This window comes from Scyliorhinus canicula, chromosome 9 (assembly GCF_902713615.1).
Source record: "Scyliorhinus canicula chromosome 9, sScyCan1.1, whole genome shotgun sequence".
In the NCBI taxonomy this organism is placed as follows: Eukaryota; Metazoa; Chordata; class Chondrichthyes; order Carcharhiniformes; family Scyliorhinidae; genus Scyliorhinus; species Scyliorhinus canicula.
The window spans coordinates 35,010,725-35,029,002 of record NC_052154.1 but is presented as its reverse complement, the minus strand read 5'-3'; the positions used below and the strand labels follow the sequence as shown (position 1 = coordinate 35,029,002).

Genomic DNA, 18,278 nt, shown 5'->3' with positions numbered 1-18,278 from the left:
CAAGATTTGTGTGATTCACGTATAAGAGCTGGTCCATTTGAAAGAACTAATCCGATCAGCCTGAGGTGACCAATGTTTTCCCGCTTGCTTTGCACAACAAAGTTAATTTGCATCAGCATTCTGCCATACAGCTAATATACACAGTATCACTAGTAAGACACACTCCCTTCCTTATGTTCCTCCTCCAACTATGTGTGATAGGTGCTGCCTTTTTATAAAATATTCCCAATGAATTTCATTGCACAGACCTTTTTTGGGATGCATTTTAATTTCTCAGTCTTCCTTTTACACTCTGCTGCCTTGTTATCCAAGTATATATGGGGCTGGTTTAGCACACTGGGCTAATTCGCTGGCTTTTAAAGCAGACCAAGGCAGGCCAGCAGCATGGTTCGATTCCCGTACCAGCCTCTCCGAACAGGCGCCGGAATGTGGCGACTAGGGGCTTTTCACAGTAACTTCATTGAAGCCTACTTGTGACAATAAGCGATTTTGTAGGGTCTGGTTTAGCTCACTGGGCAAAATCGCTGGCTTTTAAAGCAGACCAAGCAAGCCAGCAGCACGGTTCGATTCCCGTACCAGCCTCCCCGGACAGGCGCCGGAATGTGGCGACTAGGGGCTTTTCACAGTAACTTCATTGAAGCCTACTCGTGACAATAAGCGATTTTCATTTTCATTTCGTTTCATTAATTTCCCCAGAACGAAGGATCAGAGCTGAGCAAATTGCAGAAAATGGCATTGGGCCGTTTCTGATATGTTCCCACCACCTTCCATCTTACCCAAGGGTAAATTGGTCGGGAAGTTGACTCTCCCACCCCCACCACACCCCTATTCTTGCCAACCCCCCCCCCCCCCCCCCCCCCCCCCAAAAAAAACCAAAAACGACTGAAGCAGGAAGAAAATTGAAGAATTTAGTGATTAGGAGTCACATTGCGTTTGATTTTCCTCTTCCCAACTGCGCAGCAGTCCACCAGTGCATCTTTAGCAGGGCAGGTTGGAGACGGTGAATGCAAAGAACGTCCTCAGTGAAACTGATGAGTTGGAAGGCTTTGGTCAGCCAGACATGAGCCCCTGCTATGGCCAGGTAAGACGTTGCTATGCATAACACACTTTCTGTCAGAGAGTACTTTTCACTCTTTGAAAATTGATTGCCAATTGCTTGGCAGGCACTACACCCATTGAACACTTTACCTGCCTTCACATGCCCTACCCTGCTACCGTCCAAGAGCAACATGGGAGCAACGTTCGTAGCTCTATCACCCACCAGTTCCATGGGTCAAGGCCACTGTTAATTGCCCTCGCACCAGCACCAACAACAACACTGGCTGCCTTCTCCTCAGCTGCATACCCCACACATGACAAGGGATGAACACTAAAATTCACCTGGAAGGGGATGAGATGCTCAAAATGGGGTCAACAGGCAGGGGACCAACTCTCTCAACATGCTGAAGCACCAGTCCCTTAAGGGGCCCTGGCTCTCACGGCAGGTCATTGCGGACATCCGAATCCGAGTAGAACAATTGCCTTCCCACTGAACCAGCTGGATATGAATTTGCCATTGGCTAATAAGTTTCTGTCACAAGAGACGTACCTCTCCCTTCACCTTCCCCCACATGCCACATCTCTGCCATTTGCCAGGTTGTGTGCACTCCTCGCCTGCAGGGAGAGAAGCTGAAGAGGTGTGACTGTTGGTATTTACAGTGGAGGGAAGGGCAGCATTTGTGAAGGGTGCCTGAGTGGCATGTGTGCAAGAGGGCAATTGGCTGAGTGTTGGCTGTTCATATGGGTGTGAGGTGCCTGCAGGGAGAGGAATCAATGCAGCTGTAAAGTGTGTTAACCTAAGGTGTGCTGTGCAGGAAAATGCTGAGCAAGTCAGAATTTGGGGCTTGGACGTGAAAGTATTACCCGTCTTACCTTCCTGAGATCCTTCATCCTCTACTTATGCTGTGATGATGTTGGAGAGAATGCATTCCTGCACTGGCTTCCTTGTCCACTTCCACCCATGTCTGCTTAGTTGGAGAGGATGTCCTCCTCCACTGCATCCTCCTGTTTTCTTCTTTAGGAGAGCTCCCCTCAATGCAGGCCCTCAGCAAGACCTCCAGGAAGGGGTGGGAGTCCCATGGTAGGGGTTAGGGGTGGGGGGACTTCCCAGGTGTCCTCTCCATTCCTGTGCTTGCTGCAGCCTGAAAGATTCAAGTGCTGGTGCGATTTCCAGAAACGTGCTTCAGTCTCTTTAATCAGAAATTCTTCTGAGAGGGTGACCCTCCCACTCCAAACCACCCTTCCTAATTGTTCAGGGAGTGAGAGCTGGAAAAGAATATCTGGAGGCCCTCTAATGCGACAGTTGAGTTCTGAACCTGAAAATGATCCCACCCTTTCGCCAGAAACTATGGCGGTGAAATTCTGCCGATTAATTCTGCTTTTTTCTCCATTGAGTTTACCAGAGTATTGTCAGCGTTTTCTATTTTTATTTATTATTTTTCCTTTCAATGACTTTTTAGTATGTACATATTATTACTTTTTAAAATGTATCTCCTGGCTGCTAAAATATATTTTTAGCTCAGTGCTTCATTTTAACTTCCATGTATACCTTGGGTTTGCCATGCCCATTGCATCATGGAAGAAGCCAGATTAGAAGACAATTTGAAGATGGGTTGGTAGAAGCATTGTATGTGAAAATTGAACTGCAATCAAAAATCCTGAACACCCACATCCAGTGGACAATTAATAGATTATCAGGTTATTCTGTAATTTCATGCTGATGGACTAATATTTGGTAGCTAATGTAAACAACAAGGAAATTATGTAGATAATGTTAAGTATTTAGTTTTGGAGCATCTAAATTGTGGATTCTTCTCATTAGAATTTTGCTGCAGTGGCCTCTGGAAATCCAGTAGCAGGCAGGAGGCTATTAAGCTGCAAGTAGGTCAGTGCATAACTCAATACAGTTGGACTGAAATCACATCTACCAAAAATCTCAGGCTACCAATAGATCCTACTGCATTCCAGTGTCGGCAGCATCAGACAATGTACAGTCTATCTAATGTCATACATCCATGGCTGTTCAGTTTCTTATGGAAAGTAATTATCTAATTTTACAACTAAAGTCTTTGTCTAAATTGAATTTATTTCTACCCCCGCCCATCCTTGCCCGATTAAGAATAGTTAAAAATATAGTTGCAAATCAATTACTGACTCTCTTGGCTAAGGTTTGGTTTTTAAAATAATCAAAGGTTCTCTTGAGCATCTGTTATAATTTGCTTTTTGAAATATAGTTGCATTTAGCTGACAAACAACATTATTTTTGACAAAACAGTTCAGTTGTGCCGTGTATGTTGGGCATAGCATCTGGCTTTGAACTCTGGCTACTGCACTGATGAGTTCTCAGAGATGACTGCAGCTCTTGGTTTGAGGCTGAATAATTAGATTTCATATCAAAAGCTCAGCGACTGCTCAGGGATCATCCCAGATTAAAATTTTCGCAATCATTAACATTCATAGGAAAATGATGTGAAAGATTTCAGGATTGCAGATGTCAGCATCATTGTCAAGCATTGAGTAATTTTAGAAGCAGATAGAAGAGACTAGAAAATAACTAGGTTTGCAAAGTATAGAGACATATTCATTTTGATGCATTTATGGTGAGGGGAGCTTTTATTAATGTTGATGCATTACACAGCTCACCAGCCTATGTGAAGGGCAGCACGTCGGCGCAGTGGTTAGCACTGGCGCTCGGGTCCCAGGTCCGATCCCGGCTCTGGGTCACTGTCCATGTGGAGTTTGCACATTCTCCCCGTGTTTGCGTAGGTTTCGCCCCCACAACCCAAAGATGTGTAGGGTAGGTGGATTGGCCACACTAAATTGCCCCTTAATTGGAAAAAAATGAATCGGATACTCGAAATTTATATTTATAAAGGAAGTTCTGCCAAATAAACCACTCAGTATTCACACCTTAGAATTATCAAATGTCTTTCCTTGTTCATCAGATAAAGGCAGCTGGTGTCTTCAGCATTTTTTGTCCATCACTAATTCTCCTTGAGAATGTATTGATCTAATGCTAGTTGATGTCAGTATTTCCATAGTGATGTTCGAGAGTTCCAGGATTTTGACCAAGTGGGGATATATTTAAAAGCAGATGGTATATGTGACGTCGAGGGATAGAGAAGAGGGTGGTGAGTCACCTTACTTCAAAATGCCCAGCTTCTGACCTACTCTTATAGCAGCAATAGCTATGCAGCTGATCCAGTTAGGTTCCGATAAATAGTGACCTCCAAGATGTGGATGGTGAAGAATTCTGTGACGGTAATGCCAATGATTGTCATGGGGAATTGACTTGATTCTTTATAGTATAGGAGGCTGTTCAGCCTTCTGCCGGTGCTGGCTTTCTGAATGAACTATCCAACTGGTCCATCTTCCCTGCACTTTCCTTGTAACCTTTTACCAGTGAAAACTTGTGTCAAAAAGATGACTTGCATTAATATATTTTGATGTAAACACTGTGTGCTTAAATGGAAGGAATAGTCGGCTCCTCTTTTTAACATTTAACTTCCATACATAGTAACATAACATGCATTGATGGAGTTATCTTTCGACAGATCAAATTCAATACCTCGGGCTGCAATTCCTTTTGTAACTTTAGTGATACTGTTAAAACGTCAAACTTTGATCTATTTCTAAATGTGCTGCTTTGTCTGGGATACGGTATGAACTGAAATGGTAGGAACATAGTGATATATTTTGCCATTAGAATCTATCTAAACATAGCCTGTAAGCATCCAAATCCTTCTTTTCTCTGGTGTACCACCAGTCCCAACATCTGGCCCATCGTGGTCCAATCGGACCAAGTTTAGCTGTGCCTTTAAGGTCCATGAGAATTTGGATCCAGGGTGCCATTGGGCTTACAGCATTTACACTGGAAGTGCTGTTGGCAGGAATACTTTGAAGCGCTGCCATTGTAAAACCTGAGGGCCCATGGTCGCCTTCATTGCTGCTGCAACTTTTAAAAATAAATTACATAATTTATATCCTGCCTGTGGTATGTTTTGGTACTTATTGCACAATAATGTACCAAAAAAGTTCACCCAGTATAAGCCGACACCACTTTTCAGCCCCAAAAATCATGCTTTTGCATCAAATTGGCAAATAAATCGACGACTCCTCCCCTTTTCAGCCACGACATATTATACACCTGCATTCACCAGAGGAAGGAGCAGTGCTCCCTCCGAAAGCTAGTGTTTGAAACAAACCTGTTGGACTTTAACCTGGTGTTGTAAGACTTCTTACTGTGCTCACCCCAGTCTAACGCCGGCATCTCCCATCACATTATACTTGCATTAGTAGTCAGCCTCAATTTTTTTACCCCACAATGGACCAATGGACGTTTTACTTACTGGTTCCTTATAACTGGTTGTAAGGAATCAAACAGGTGATATGGGCTGTAATGCAAAGATGCACACAATGGCAGTTCGCTTCTATACCAACCGACCCCCATTTTTAGACACTTTCTTTGAGGGATCAAAGGTTGACTTATACGCCGACATCTACCGTAAGTAGACCTAATGTTCCTGGATAGAAATTTTTTTTCATTCCATTCCGATGACCACAATTTAGAAAGTATTCTCTGTTTTTATTATATTTTTAAGTGGAGATCAATTTATTAATTTAATCTGGCTGAATTTCTGACTTATGAAATCTTGTGACAGTTATCTGGACAGGAGAAAAACTAAACTAAATCTAAGGAGAAAAATCATTGGTGCCATCTTGTGGTTGAGAGTTTTGTTGTGTACTCTGAAGTGTTTTTGTTCGCCTACAAATGACTTTTTATCAAAAATGGAGAATCTCTTAAACTCTGTTGTGTGGTGCTTGCTTATATTTACTAGACTTTTTAACTAGAAATCTCTTTTCATTGATCATTCTCCAGTACAAAGATGCAGGCCCTTGTAGGAGCATTTCAGTAATAGTGGCAGATAAACTGGATTTTTTGAAGATATTGAAAGCACTGTGAAAGGAATTGTGCGCATCATGATTCAGTAGTGCATCCTGTCATGATTCTTGGAATTTTCACTTCCTAGTCAAGTTAGCCAGATATTGGAAAATGAAGATCACCATTTTTGCACGTGTTGGATAAGCCAGTAGTGCATAAGTAATTCAAATTTTCAATGCAATATTTTCTAAATGTGTGTCCCTGGCAGGTGACACAACTTTGCTTATTTTAAAATATTCTGCATATTTCAAAAATAATATGTACAATATTCCTGCCCTTACTGAAAGAGTTGACTCAAGTCAAAATTTAACAAGCCTCAATGACTACCGCCCGGTGGCCCTGACGTCAGTTGTAATGAAGTGCTTTGAGAGGCTGATCATGAAGCGCATCACCTCCATACTCCCGGAACGCCTTGACCCACTTCAATTCGCATACCGTCGCAACCTGTCCACATCAGACGCCATTTCCCTGGCCCTACACTCATCCCTAGAGCATCTCGAAAACAAGGACTCCTACATCAGACTCTTATTTATTGACTACAGCTCCGCCTTCAACACCATAATCCCAGCCAAGCTCATATCAAAGCTCCAAAACCTAGGACTTGGCTCTCCGCTCTGCAACTGGATCCTTGACTTTCTGACCAACAGATCACAGTCAGTAAGAATGAACACCAACACCTCCTCCACAATAGTCCTCAACACCGGTGCCCCGCAAGGCTGCGTACTTAGCCCCCTACTCTACTCCCTGTACACACACGACTGCATGGCAAAACTTGGTTCCAACTCCATCTACAAGTTTTCTGACGATACGACCATAGTGGGCCGGATCTCGAACAACGACGAGTCTGAATACAGGAGGGAGATAGAGAACTTAGTGGAGTGGTGCAACGACAACAATCTCTCCCTTAATGCCAGCAAAACTAAAGAGCTGGTCATCGACTTCAGGAAGCATAGTACTGTACACACCCCTGTCAGCATCAACGGAGCCGAGGTAGAGATGGTGAGCAGTTTCAAATTCCTAGGGGTGCACATCACCAAAAATCTATCCTGGTCCACTCATGTCGACGCTATCACCAAGAAAGCACAACAGCGCCTTTACTTCCTCAGGAAACTAAGGAAATTTGGCATGTCCACATTAACCCTTACCAACTTTTACAGATGCACTATAGAGAGCATCCTCTCGGGCTGCATCACAGCCTGGTATGGCAACTGCTCGGCCCAGGACCGCAAGGAACTTCAGAGAGTCGTGAATACCGCCCAGTCCATCACACGAACCTGCCTCCCATCCATTGATTCCATCTACACCTCCCGCTGCCGGGGGAAAGCAGGCAGCATAATCAAGGATCCCTCCCACCCGGCTTACTCACTTTTCCAACTTCTTCCATCGGGCAGGAGATTCAGAAGTCTGAGAACACGGACGAACAGACTCAAAAACAGCTTCTTCCCCACTGTCACCAGACTCCTAAATGACCCTTTTATGGACTGTCCTCATTAACACTACACCCTGTCTGCTTCATCCGATGCCAATGCTTATGTAGTTGCATTGTATATCTTGTGTTGCCCTATTATGTATTCTCATGTATTTTCTTGAATTCTGTTCAATTCCCTTTTCTTCCCATGTACTGAATGATCTGTTGAGCTGCTTGCAGAAAAATACTTTTCACTGTACCTCGGTACACGTGACAATAAACAAATCCAATCCAATCCAATCCAAGAATGTCATAAAATGGTGAAATCGAGCTTCTAAGAATGTTTTTATTTTTTCTATTAGAGATTATACTATTTACCTGACTTGAGTAATGTTTCCAGGTGCATTTACACTACAGGTTTGACAATGCTGCAAAGTAATCTCCCATTTTGCACTGATGCAAAATCAGTGGTCGTATTCGGTCTGTCTTCGCAACAAAATGCCCTTTAATTTGGCTGTCCAGTAGTAGAACATAGAACAGTACAGCACAGAACAGGCCCTTCGGCCCTCAATGTTGTGCCGAGCCATGATCACCCTATTCAAACCCACGTATCCACCCTATACCTGTAACCCAACAACCCCCCCCCTTAACCTTACTTTTATTAGGACACTACGGGCAATTTAGCATGGCCAATCCACCTAACCCGCACATCTTTGGATTGTGGGAGGAAACCGGAGCACCCGGAGGAAACCCACGCACACAGGGGGAGGACGTGCAGACTCCACACAGACAGTGACCCAGCCGGGAATCGAACCTGGGACCCTGGAGCTGTGAAGCATTTATGCTAACCACCATGCTACCCTGCTGATGAACAGAAATTTCCTACCGCTATTGGGAAGAGGCATCAATTATGATTCCTGCTCCAAACTCTGTTCCTGCTGCTAACTTAATTCCCCTTGATGCCTAGTTTCAGACAAAACCAGTCTATTCCAAACCAATGTGTCCTGTTTGATTTGGTTAAGTGTCCAACCACACATGTGGACCATCGCTAAGAATGCTTATTTTAATCTCCACAACTTCGCCCAACTTTACAGAATCTCAGCTCATCTGCTGCTGAAACTCTCAATCATGCTTTTATTCCGTAGACTTGACTATTCCAATGCACTCCTGACTGGTCGCCCATGTCCATGTCTTCAAGCCATCAAGTCCCATTCATCTACCATCCCTGTGCTCACTGACCTAGATTGGCTCCTAGACAAACAGTGTCCTAATGTTAAAATTTTCATCCTTTTTTTCAAATCCCTCCATGATCTCGTCCTTCCTTATCTTTGTAAATTCCTCTACTAGCCTTTGAGGTATCTGTAGTTATCTAATTCTGCCCTCTTGAGCATTCCTGATTTTTGATCACTCCACCATTGGTTACTTTAGTTTCCGAAGCCCTAAGCTCTGCCTTTCCCTCCCTACACCTTCCTACCTCCCTATCCCCGTAAGACACACTTTTAGACTTGGCTCTTAGGCTAAACTGTTGGTAATGTACCCTAATATCTCCATGTGGCTTAGTGTCATTTTTTTTTTTTACAGTGCTCCTGTGCAGTGTCATGGGATGGTTAATTATGTTAAAGGCTCTCAATAAAAATTATTTTAAAAAAAAAATTATGTTAAAGGCGTTATATAAATATAAGTTGATGTTGTTGGCACCCGAACCTGGACTTTATCCTGCATTTACACAAAAGCTTTAGCATGAGTTCAACATTAAATTGATTCACATGCATGCTGAAGTCATCTAAATTGGTTTATGAACATAGACAATGTGTGAACAAAAATGGCACCCAGTGCTGCATTTTATGCAATCTGTCAAATTTAGGTCAAAAGCTATCGTCAAATAGGAAAGCAGTTTCCTAAACGTAGTTTTTTTTTCCCCTCAGTGTGTTACTGCGACTCTGCAGTTGAAAGACAAATGGTGCTGGTTAAGACAGCTGAAAGTAACGGTGAATGAAGAATCGGCCAATTGCACCATCGACTGCAAAGGTGTGTGTTCTTTCCATCAACTCTTTAAGGAATATATTGTGTTGTCTCAATTTTGTTTTGGTTAAACCTACTGCTTTTCTGATGGTTTGAAAATTTTTAGGAAGGAAAACTTTCAACTATCAAGTCAACTGGAAAATAAGACCCTGTTAGCAGCCACACATAATATTTGTGTGTCAAGAATGAACTGTTTTATTTCTGCATTACTCCATTGAAAGTACAAATTAGGTTGTTGCAGAAGCTAACTCTATACATCGGAAGGGGACATTTTCTAATTGAACATCTCTCCATCTGCCACCAATAACTTTATGCTTGAGTGGGTTGATTTTGCTCCAGAATAACAGTGAGGCCAATGCCACTTGCCGTTATTAATGCACAGACAGTATAGCAAATTCAGGTGAATAACCCATGCCCAGTGAAACACAAATATCCACATGTCGCTGTTCTAGGTGGGCCACCCCACTGTTAGCTTTGCAAAAAAACAGCATCTGAAGTCCGAATTGCTTTAGTAGAAAATGCTGGAAATACTCAGCAGGTCTGACATCTGTGGGAAGAGACAAACGGTTAAAATTTTTGGTTGATCTTTTATTAGAACTGCTGTTGTGGTGAAGGGTCACCAACCTGAAGCACTAACTCTGTTTCTCTCTACTTCAGATGTTCCCAAACCTGCTGAGCATTTCCAGAATTTTCAGTTTTTATTTCAGTTTTTCGGCATCTGAAATGCTTTGTCCTGGCATTAAAATGGATGGGTTGGTGCGAAGTTGCTTTATTTATATAGTAGATATGAGCTAAACTCAGCAGAACAATTTGAGACAGTAATTCAGAGTCTTGGTAGCCTTTTAATGACATGTTAAGCATTAATTAATGCCAATCAACCCCTTAGGCACTGAAATGTAACTATTGCAAGTGTGGCATTTTATTCGTTCAGGTTTTAATCATTCTAGTTTTTTTTCTGCCCTTTTTCCACTCGTTCTCTTTTCTCTTTCCCTCTCTTTATTTCTCTTTCTATATCTGTTTCGAAATTGGACTAGATGTTGCAGTTAGCAGCCCATGAACGGCACATGTCATTTGTTATATTTGCATTTGCCCACAGAAATACCATGGCATTTTGCACTGGAACCTGATGTAATTGGAGAACCAAAAAGCGTTCTGCCCACTACAAGGCTCTGCGATAGTACAACCAACTGTGTAACTCCTTAATCAGTCCACATGAAGGTTAATGAGCAATATATCCAGGAAGTGGCAGTTAAATACTTAATTCAATGTCAAATCAGGTACAGAGAAAATAGAGATGTAAAGAAACAAGGGATTACAAGAGTGATAGAAGAGGGCAAGATAAAGTGAAATATATATGATTATTTTAAATCTCAACACTAATACAAATCTGAAGGAGTGGGACACCACACATGTATGTATACATGAATTTTCCGTGCCAGCAAGTTGTTTAACAGCAGTTAAGACTGAACAGAGCAATAAAAATTTACTTGCACTGAAATAGACAAGCCATCACTTTTTTTCTGGCAAGTTTATTGGTATTTATCACTTAAGTGCGGCAACCTAACACCGTACCCATGTGTTTCAATGGCAAGCTTCTCAGCAAGATACCATTCTCATCCAGCTTCAAGAGCAACCCAATTCGGGCAGAGTCCTGATTTCCATGTTTAACTGCACGTGCAATCATCAGAAGTTTCTGTCCAGTTTAACAATGCTGTGCACTGTCAACCTCGTCATACTACTCCAAAATCTGAATGATTAAATTGATCCACTCTGAGTTGCGCTTTCTTCTCAATCCCTGTGCTGCTTATTTCACAATCCTTCCATCTGAATAGTTGACTGATTGCCCTGGGTTGCAAATGCCCCTTTCCCCTTGCTGTAACATTATCAGCTCCCACTTTCAGCGACATGCTGCGAAGAAAATGTTAAAACTCAAGTGTGCAAAGCCAAATCTAACGAACGACATACACCATTAGAGGTACGATTATGACAAATTATGGCCCAATAACTTTTAAAATCACCAGTGTTCTAATCAGATCTTCAGATCTACTACATCTCTGCAAATTCTATTTTTCCTTTTCAAGTACTCATTGTGTTTTCTTTATCTTCATTATCTTAAACTAATAAGTTTATAATTGTCTAGAACGCTTTTACCTGTGTAAGTATTTTACCAGATTTTATGAAAAGCTTTTTCCAAAAAACAGGGGCAGGAGTCAATACAAACATTAGTTCGTTTTTCCTTAACCAGGCATTTTGCATCATTAGATGCTTAGACTGAATGAATTTCAGTTGATTGTCTTTGACCAAATATTAAGCAAAAGACATTGTCCTGTTTTTGTCACGTGTGATGCAGACAGTGCCTGGATAGCTCAGATCATAATATAAGGTGGTTTGTGTTTGGGCAAGTTCTCCAACCAGCACTGATCAATTCTATTTTGAAATTAAAGGTTTATTTTCCTTTGATCAAGTGGAAAGATCAAAAAGGGCTGACGGTCTGGAACTTTCCATCATAAGGTGCAAAAGACCCTTCCTTTGACCACCGGATGGATAAGCTTCCTGAGATTTATACAAAACAAGTTTTGTTACTTGAAATGTACACACACATTGTGTAACATCCCTTTATTGACATTCAGGTTCATTTTTAAAGTCAGGACAGAAAAAATGGTTTGCTGCAGCAGTCTGATGACCAACCTAATTCAAATGGGAGTGACAAAAAAATGCATGGACAGCAAAATATGGACACTGCTTATATGTTAAAAGATGTTTTAGTTTATAATAGCTAATTTATTAGTCTTTCTTGTATGTGCTTCATGATAAAATTCATATCTAAATTCTAGCTCCTTATCTGCAGGAAATATAATGGGCTGGATTCTCCATTTCAACGGCAAAGTGCTGGCTGAAACGGAGAATTCACGGGCGTTTTACGACGCCAGAATCGGCGCCGAACCCTCACCGATTCTGGGACCAGTGAGGGGCTAGCAGCGGCAAACGTCCAGCACCCACGCCAAAAAATGGCCAGAGAATGGCCAGGTCCCCGGCTGCGCATGCACACGGCGGCGATCTGCAGCGGTCACTCCGTACAACATGGCGCCCATCGTGCACAGACCGACCCGCCAAATGTGACCCCACAGGCCACCCCTAGCCACCCGCCACCAGTCCCCCCAGCCCTCGCAGAAGCCCCCCGGGCAGCAACACGGATCACAGCTGAGTGTGGCAGCACTGGACACCGTCCACAGCAGCCACACCGGGTTCCCAGCCACTCAGAGCACACCTCAACTGCTCAGAGCACACCTCAACTGCTCAGAGCACATCTCCACTGCTCAGAGCACACCTCAACTGCTCAGAGCGCACCTCAACTGCTCAGAGCGCACCTCAACTGCTCAGGGCACACCTCCACTGCTCAGAGCACACCTCAACTGCTCAGAGCACACCTCAACTGCTCAGAGCACACCTCAACTGCTCAGAGCACACCTCAACTGCTCAGAGCACACCTCCACTGCTCAGAGCACACCTCAACTGCTCAGAGCACACCTCCACTGCTCAGAGCACACCTCAACTGCTCAGAGCACACCTCAACTGCTCAGAGCACACCTCCACTGCTCAGAGCACACCTCCACTGCTCAGAGCACACCTCCACTGCTCAGAGCACACCTCCACTGCTCAGAGCACACCTCAACTGCTCAGAGCACACCTCCACTGCTCAGAGCACACCTCAACTGCTCAGAGCACACCTCCACTGCTCAGAGCACACCTCCACTGCTCAGAGCACACCTCCACTGCTCAGAGCACACCTCAACTGCTCAGAGCACACCTCAACTGCTCAGAGCACACCTCAACTGCTCAGAGCACACCTCCACTGCTCAGAGCACACCTCCACTGCTCAGAGCACACCTCCACTGCTCAGAGCACACCTCAACTGCTCAGAGCACACCTCAACTGCTCAGAGCACACCTCCACTGCTCAGAGCACACCTCAACTGCTCAGAGCACACCTCAACTGCTCAGAGCACACCTCAACTGCTCAGAGCACACCTCAACTGCGTGGTTGGGAACACGGCCCATCAGAGGCAGAGCATCACGGGAGAGCCTTCCGATCACGCGCCAATGCCATTTCTTTTTTTTTCCAATTAAGGGGCAATTTAGCGCGGCCAATCCACCTAACCTGCACATCTTCGGGTTGTGAAACTCACGCAGACATGGGAAGAATGTGCAAACTCCATACGGACAGTGACCCAGGGCCGGGATTCAAACCCAGGTCCTCAGCGCTGCAGTCCCAGTGCTAACCACTGCACCGCATGCCATCCCGCCAACGCCGTTTCTAAGGCATGCGGCACGCGACGCGATTATGCCATTTTGGGGGGACGGAGACTCGAAAACTGGCGCCACACTCTTCCGGCGTTGGAAGGGTTTCGGGCAGCAGGGAATTCCATCCAATGTGTATTTTTTATTTTTTTGTTCGTGGGATGTGGGCATCACTGGCTAGGCCAGCATTTATTGCCCGTCCCTAATTTCCCTTAAAAAGGTGGTGGTGAGCTGCCTCCTAAACTTGCTACAATCCATGTGGTATAGGTGCATCCTTAGTGCTTGGCGCGGTGGGAGGGGGGGTGAGTTCCAGAATTTTGACAAAGCAGCAATGGAGGAATGGCGATATAGTCAGTATGGTGAGTGACCTGGAAGGGAACTTGCAGGAAGTGGTGTTCCCATGCATCTGCTGCCCTTGTTCTTCTCGGTGGTAGAGGTTCTGGGTTTGAAAGATGCTATTGAAGGAACTGCGGTGAGTTGCTGCCAGTGTGCATCGGTGATGGAGAGAGTGAATGTTGATGTTCGTGAATGGAGTCCCAATCAAGTGCGTTGCTTTGTCCTGGATGCTGTCAAATTTCTTGAGTATTGTTGGAGCTGCATTCACCCCGGCAAGTGGAAAGTATTCCAAAACACTCCTCCTTGTAGATAGTGACAAATTCTGAGGAATCAGGAGGTGGGTTACTCACCACAGAATTCTCAGCCTGTGACCTGCTGATGTAGCCACAGTATTTTAATGGCTGGTCCAGTGCAGTCCTGGTCAATGGTAACCTCCAGGATATTGATAGTGGGGGATGCCGCAATGGGAATAGCATTGAATATTGAAAGGAGATGGTTGATTCTCTCTGGCAGTACCCTGAGGAACCCTTGCTGTGATGTCCTGGAACTAAGCCTGGCCAGTAGTGCGGCAGGTTGTGGAGCACAAATCTTCAGCACATTTGCTCGGACGTTGTCAGGGGCCCTAGCCTTTGCAGTATCCAATGCCTTCAGCCGTTTCTTGATATCACGTGGAGTGAATCAAATTGGCTGAAGACTGACATCTGAGATGCTGGGGACCACAAGAGGAGACTGAGATGGATCATCCACTCGGCACTTGTGGCTGAAGATTGTTGCAAATGTTTCAGTCTTTTGCAATGATGGGTTGGGCTCCCCCATCATTGAGGATGGGGATATTTGTGGAACCTCCTCTTCCTGTTACTTCTTTGAGTGTCCACCACCATTCATGACCTAACCTGTTGTTCTTTGAACATGTGTACATTTTAAAATTAGTCTGTAGCACTTTGTTAAATAAATTTAATTAATTCTATGAAATAAGTGCAGCAGTCAGCACATTTTTTTACAGCTGGTCGCTGCTTCATTTCATTTATTGGAATGGGCTACCTCCTTCCTTTACAATGGTATGAATAGCAAGATAGTTTTATTTTTTTCTAAAACTCTTTATTTGCTTTTTGCTCATGAAAGAAGAGGCTGTCAGGCCCATGAATGCCTGTTAGCTGTTGCATGCACCACCTCTCCTTATCAATAGTAATGTTAAATTGTGAGGAGGTAAAAACATCCCATGGTCAGTTTGGGGAAACGAGCTCTGGGGAATTACCTTCCTAACTCAGTAATGCAGTCAAATAGGCTCAAAAGACCATGATTACCTGTGATGTATCAGTACAGATGCTCAATTCCCACCCCTCCACTGCCCCCATTACCACCACCACTACCCCCCCAAGTTGTTTAAGCACCAAATGTTCTGAACCTTGCTGCGGGACGTAGGACTGTACAAACTGAAGACAGTTGTTTCCATCTCAATAAATCAGCCCTAAACCCTAGCTTCCATGTCCTTTGGTAACTTTGTCTTCCAGAAATGTGTCCATCTCTTCTATTCTCTGCGATGACAAACTAGGGTTGGGATTCTCTGGCCTGGCAGTGGTGTGTTTCTCAGCAGCGGGAGGCGGTGCACCATTGGCTGGCGGTGGGATTCTCTGCACCCGCCTCTGCCAATGGGAATTCCCGCTGCTGGGAAACCTATGGACCCGGGGGGGGGGGGGGGGGGGGGTGTTGAGCTGCCAGTGGGACCAGAGAATCCTGCCGCCAGCGAACGGCCGGAGACTTGCAACCTATGAGTGTGATCGCACGGCCTCCTCGCGCCCGACTCAAGTGACGCGACGAGGCCGGTAAATCTGGTGAGAGGCCTCTTGCGAGATATACTATGCTCGGGACACCTCGCGTGATAACGAGATCTCACAAGATGTCGTAATCTGGATCTCGTCCTCACTGGGCGGGAGCCAGATTTGCACATTCAAGTGAGTAGTTAGCCTCATTTGAATATGTCTTCGCTGGAGTATCCCAAAGCACGGGATCGAACACCCATGTGTTGGAGACTTCACCATAGTGCCGTTTAGCACTGGTTTCCACAAACATGGAGCAGGCGTAACAGCACTTGGGGGAGTCTCCCAAGTGATCAGAGACCCCCAGAAGGTCAGGTTCTCGACAGTGGTTCCCTGGCACCCCTCATGCCAGCCTGGCACTGCCGGGGTGTCCAGGTGGCACTAGCAGTGCCAAAGGTGGCCGGGTGCCAGGATGTCTGTGCCTGGGCTCAGGCCTCAGGGTGCCCTGCCCGAATGAGGTGGGGTGAGGAGGGGTTCGAGGACCACCTAATCGGTAAGTTGAGGTGGGGGGGGGGGGGAGAGAGAGAGAGTCTGGAGGCTGCAGTGAGTGCTCGAGAGATTGGGGAGGCATTTAAAAATAACGCCCTGATCTCTTCCTGCAGGAAATGAGTCAGTGCAACCTCGACGAGGCCCAAAAAAAGCGGGGATATTGTTGGCGCTACAGAAGCCAAGGAACACCCCGCTAAATGCATCCAAAACTAGACTTTTTTTCGTTAAATCATGCCTATATCTTTATGATATACATCATAAGGAAATGCCAGAGTCTTTAATCACTGCATTCTTTTCTGTCAGCCACTAATTGACCTATGAAGTATTGGTTTTGTTTCCATGTTCTCCATTCTCACTCTGCAGATGATGGTATTTCCAGTTCAGGTATGGATTTTGTGCACCCTCTGGTAATATGGCCCTGTAGAAATTCTTAATGTGTGAATTTAGGCAGAGAGCTGGAATGGTGATTGATAAGACATTATGGATATTTTTAATTTTATGTTTACCTGTATATCTTCCTCCAGCGGGAGTGTGGATAAAATCTGTGGCTAGAATGTTAGACACAGACATGCACACACAAACATGCACACAAATGCACTCAAACACGTTCACAAAAGCACAAGGCACGCAGGTATTCACACATGCATGCACACACAAAAACACACCCCCTGAGAGTCGGCTGCCAAATCCCAGCCTTTGAATGCAAACCCTGGGTGATTATTCTTTTCCCGCCTCTCTGACTTAGATACACTGAAGCCAGTTCTAGCAGCTCTCCAAGGTTGTAACTTTCAAGATTGTCATAGGAAACGTCTGGTGCTTGGCACGCTGAAAAGAGGTTCCTAACCTGATGCGGTCAACTCCTCAAGAATCATCCTGAGTGTGATCGATGGATCTTGGAATTATTCGTGGAGCTAAATTAGCTGTTTAACATAAACATTCCATAAAATACAACAGGACAATGATGCACATATCCAATATTGAAATACAAGTATGAAGAATGCTTTATAGACGCCTACTTATTTTATATTGCAAAATATCCATTTAAGTAAAGAAATAACAAAACTAAGGAAATTCACATTAGAGTGGTATGCTGTAAATAAGAAATAGGCTTCTAACGGTCGTTAATAATAAATGCCTTTAAAAAAAGATAGATGAGGCACCAAAGGACTGCGCAACCTGGGACATGGGGGGCGCGGAAGGAAGGTAGGGAAACTACAATAGGAGAAGAAGGGTGCTGAAGCCGGGGGGGGGGGGGGGGGGGGGGGGGATCATAGACCGATCGAGAGGGCAAGGAAATGTACATATGGATAGTTAAATGAAGGGCAAAATAAACCTCTGTAAAATACAGTAAATTAGCGCGGGCAAGAAAAATGTAATGTCTCTACACAATTGTTTATAAATACGAGAAAAGCCAATAAAACGATTTTCCAAAAAAAAAACAAATGCTTTAAAGACAGAATAAAACTCTGGTGGCACGGTGGTGCAATTGTTAGCACTGCTGCCTGACTGCAGAGGACCCGGGTTCCATCCCGGTCCCGGATTACTGCCTGTGTGGAGTTTGCACTTTCTCCTTGTGTCTGCATGGGTCTCAAAGATGTGCAGGGTAGGTGGATTGGCCAGTCTAAATTGTCTCTTAATTGGAAAACAAAAGGACAGAATTAAACTCAGTGAAACAATCTGGCTTAAAAGAAAGTAAACTTTGTTTAAATTCAGTTGCCTGAGTCACAGATATTTCATCTCTAACATTGATGAAGACAATGGTTATTAGTTTTTTCATTGCCTGCTAAGATTTCTGCTCAGCGCCGGAGAGGATATTCACATTTTGAAAGGAGCAACCACCAAACCAGAATAGTGGTCGCAATGAGGTGTCTCAGAGATAGGTGTGATAATGACTTATCGGAGAAAAAAAACCCTTTGTGGTTAGTAAC

At 44.4% G+C, this 18,278-nt stretch overlaps 1 protein-coding gene across 5 annotated transcripts in view; it reads left to right on the top strand.

The window, feature by feature from the left end:
- The window catches only part of zfpm1 (zinc finger protein, FOG family member 1), a 254,409-nt gene that overhangs the window by 201,969 nt on the left and 34,162 nt on the right, over positions 1-18,278 (top strand). For all 5 annotated transcript variants that reach the window (XM_038806513.1, XM_038806510.1, XM_038806509.1 and 2 more), the window contains exon 6: positions 9,314-9,416. In XM_038806513.1, coding sequence (XP_038662441.1) covers positions 9,314-9,416 — 103 coding nt within the window. The remainder of the gene's footprint in view (positions 1-9,313; positions 9,417-18,278) is intronic.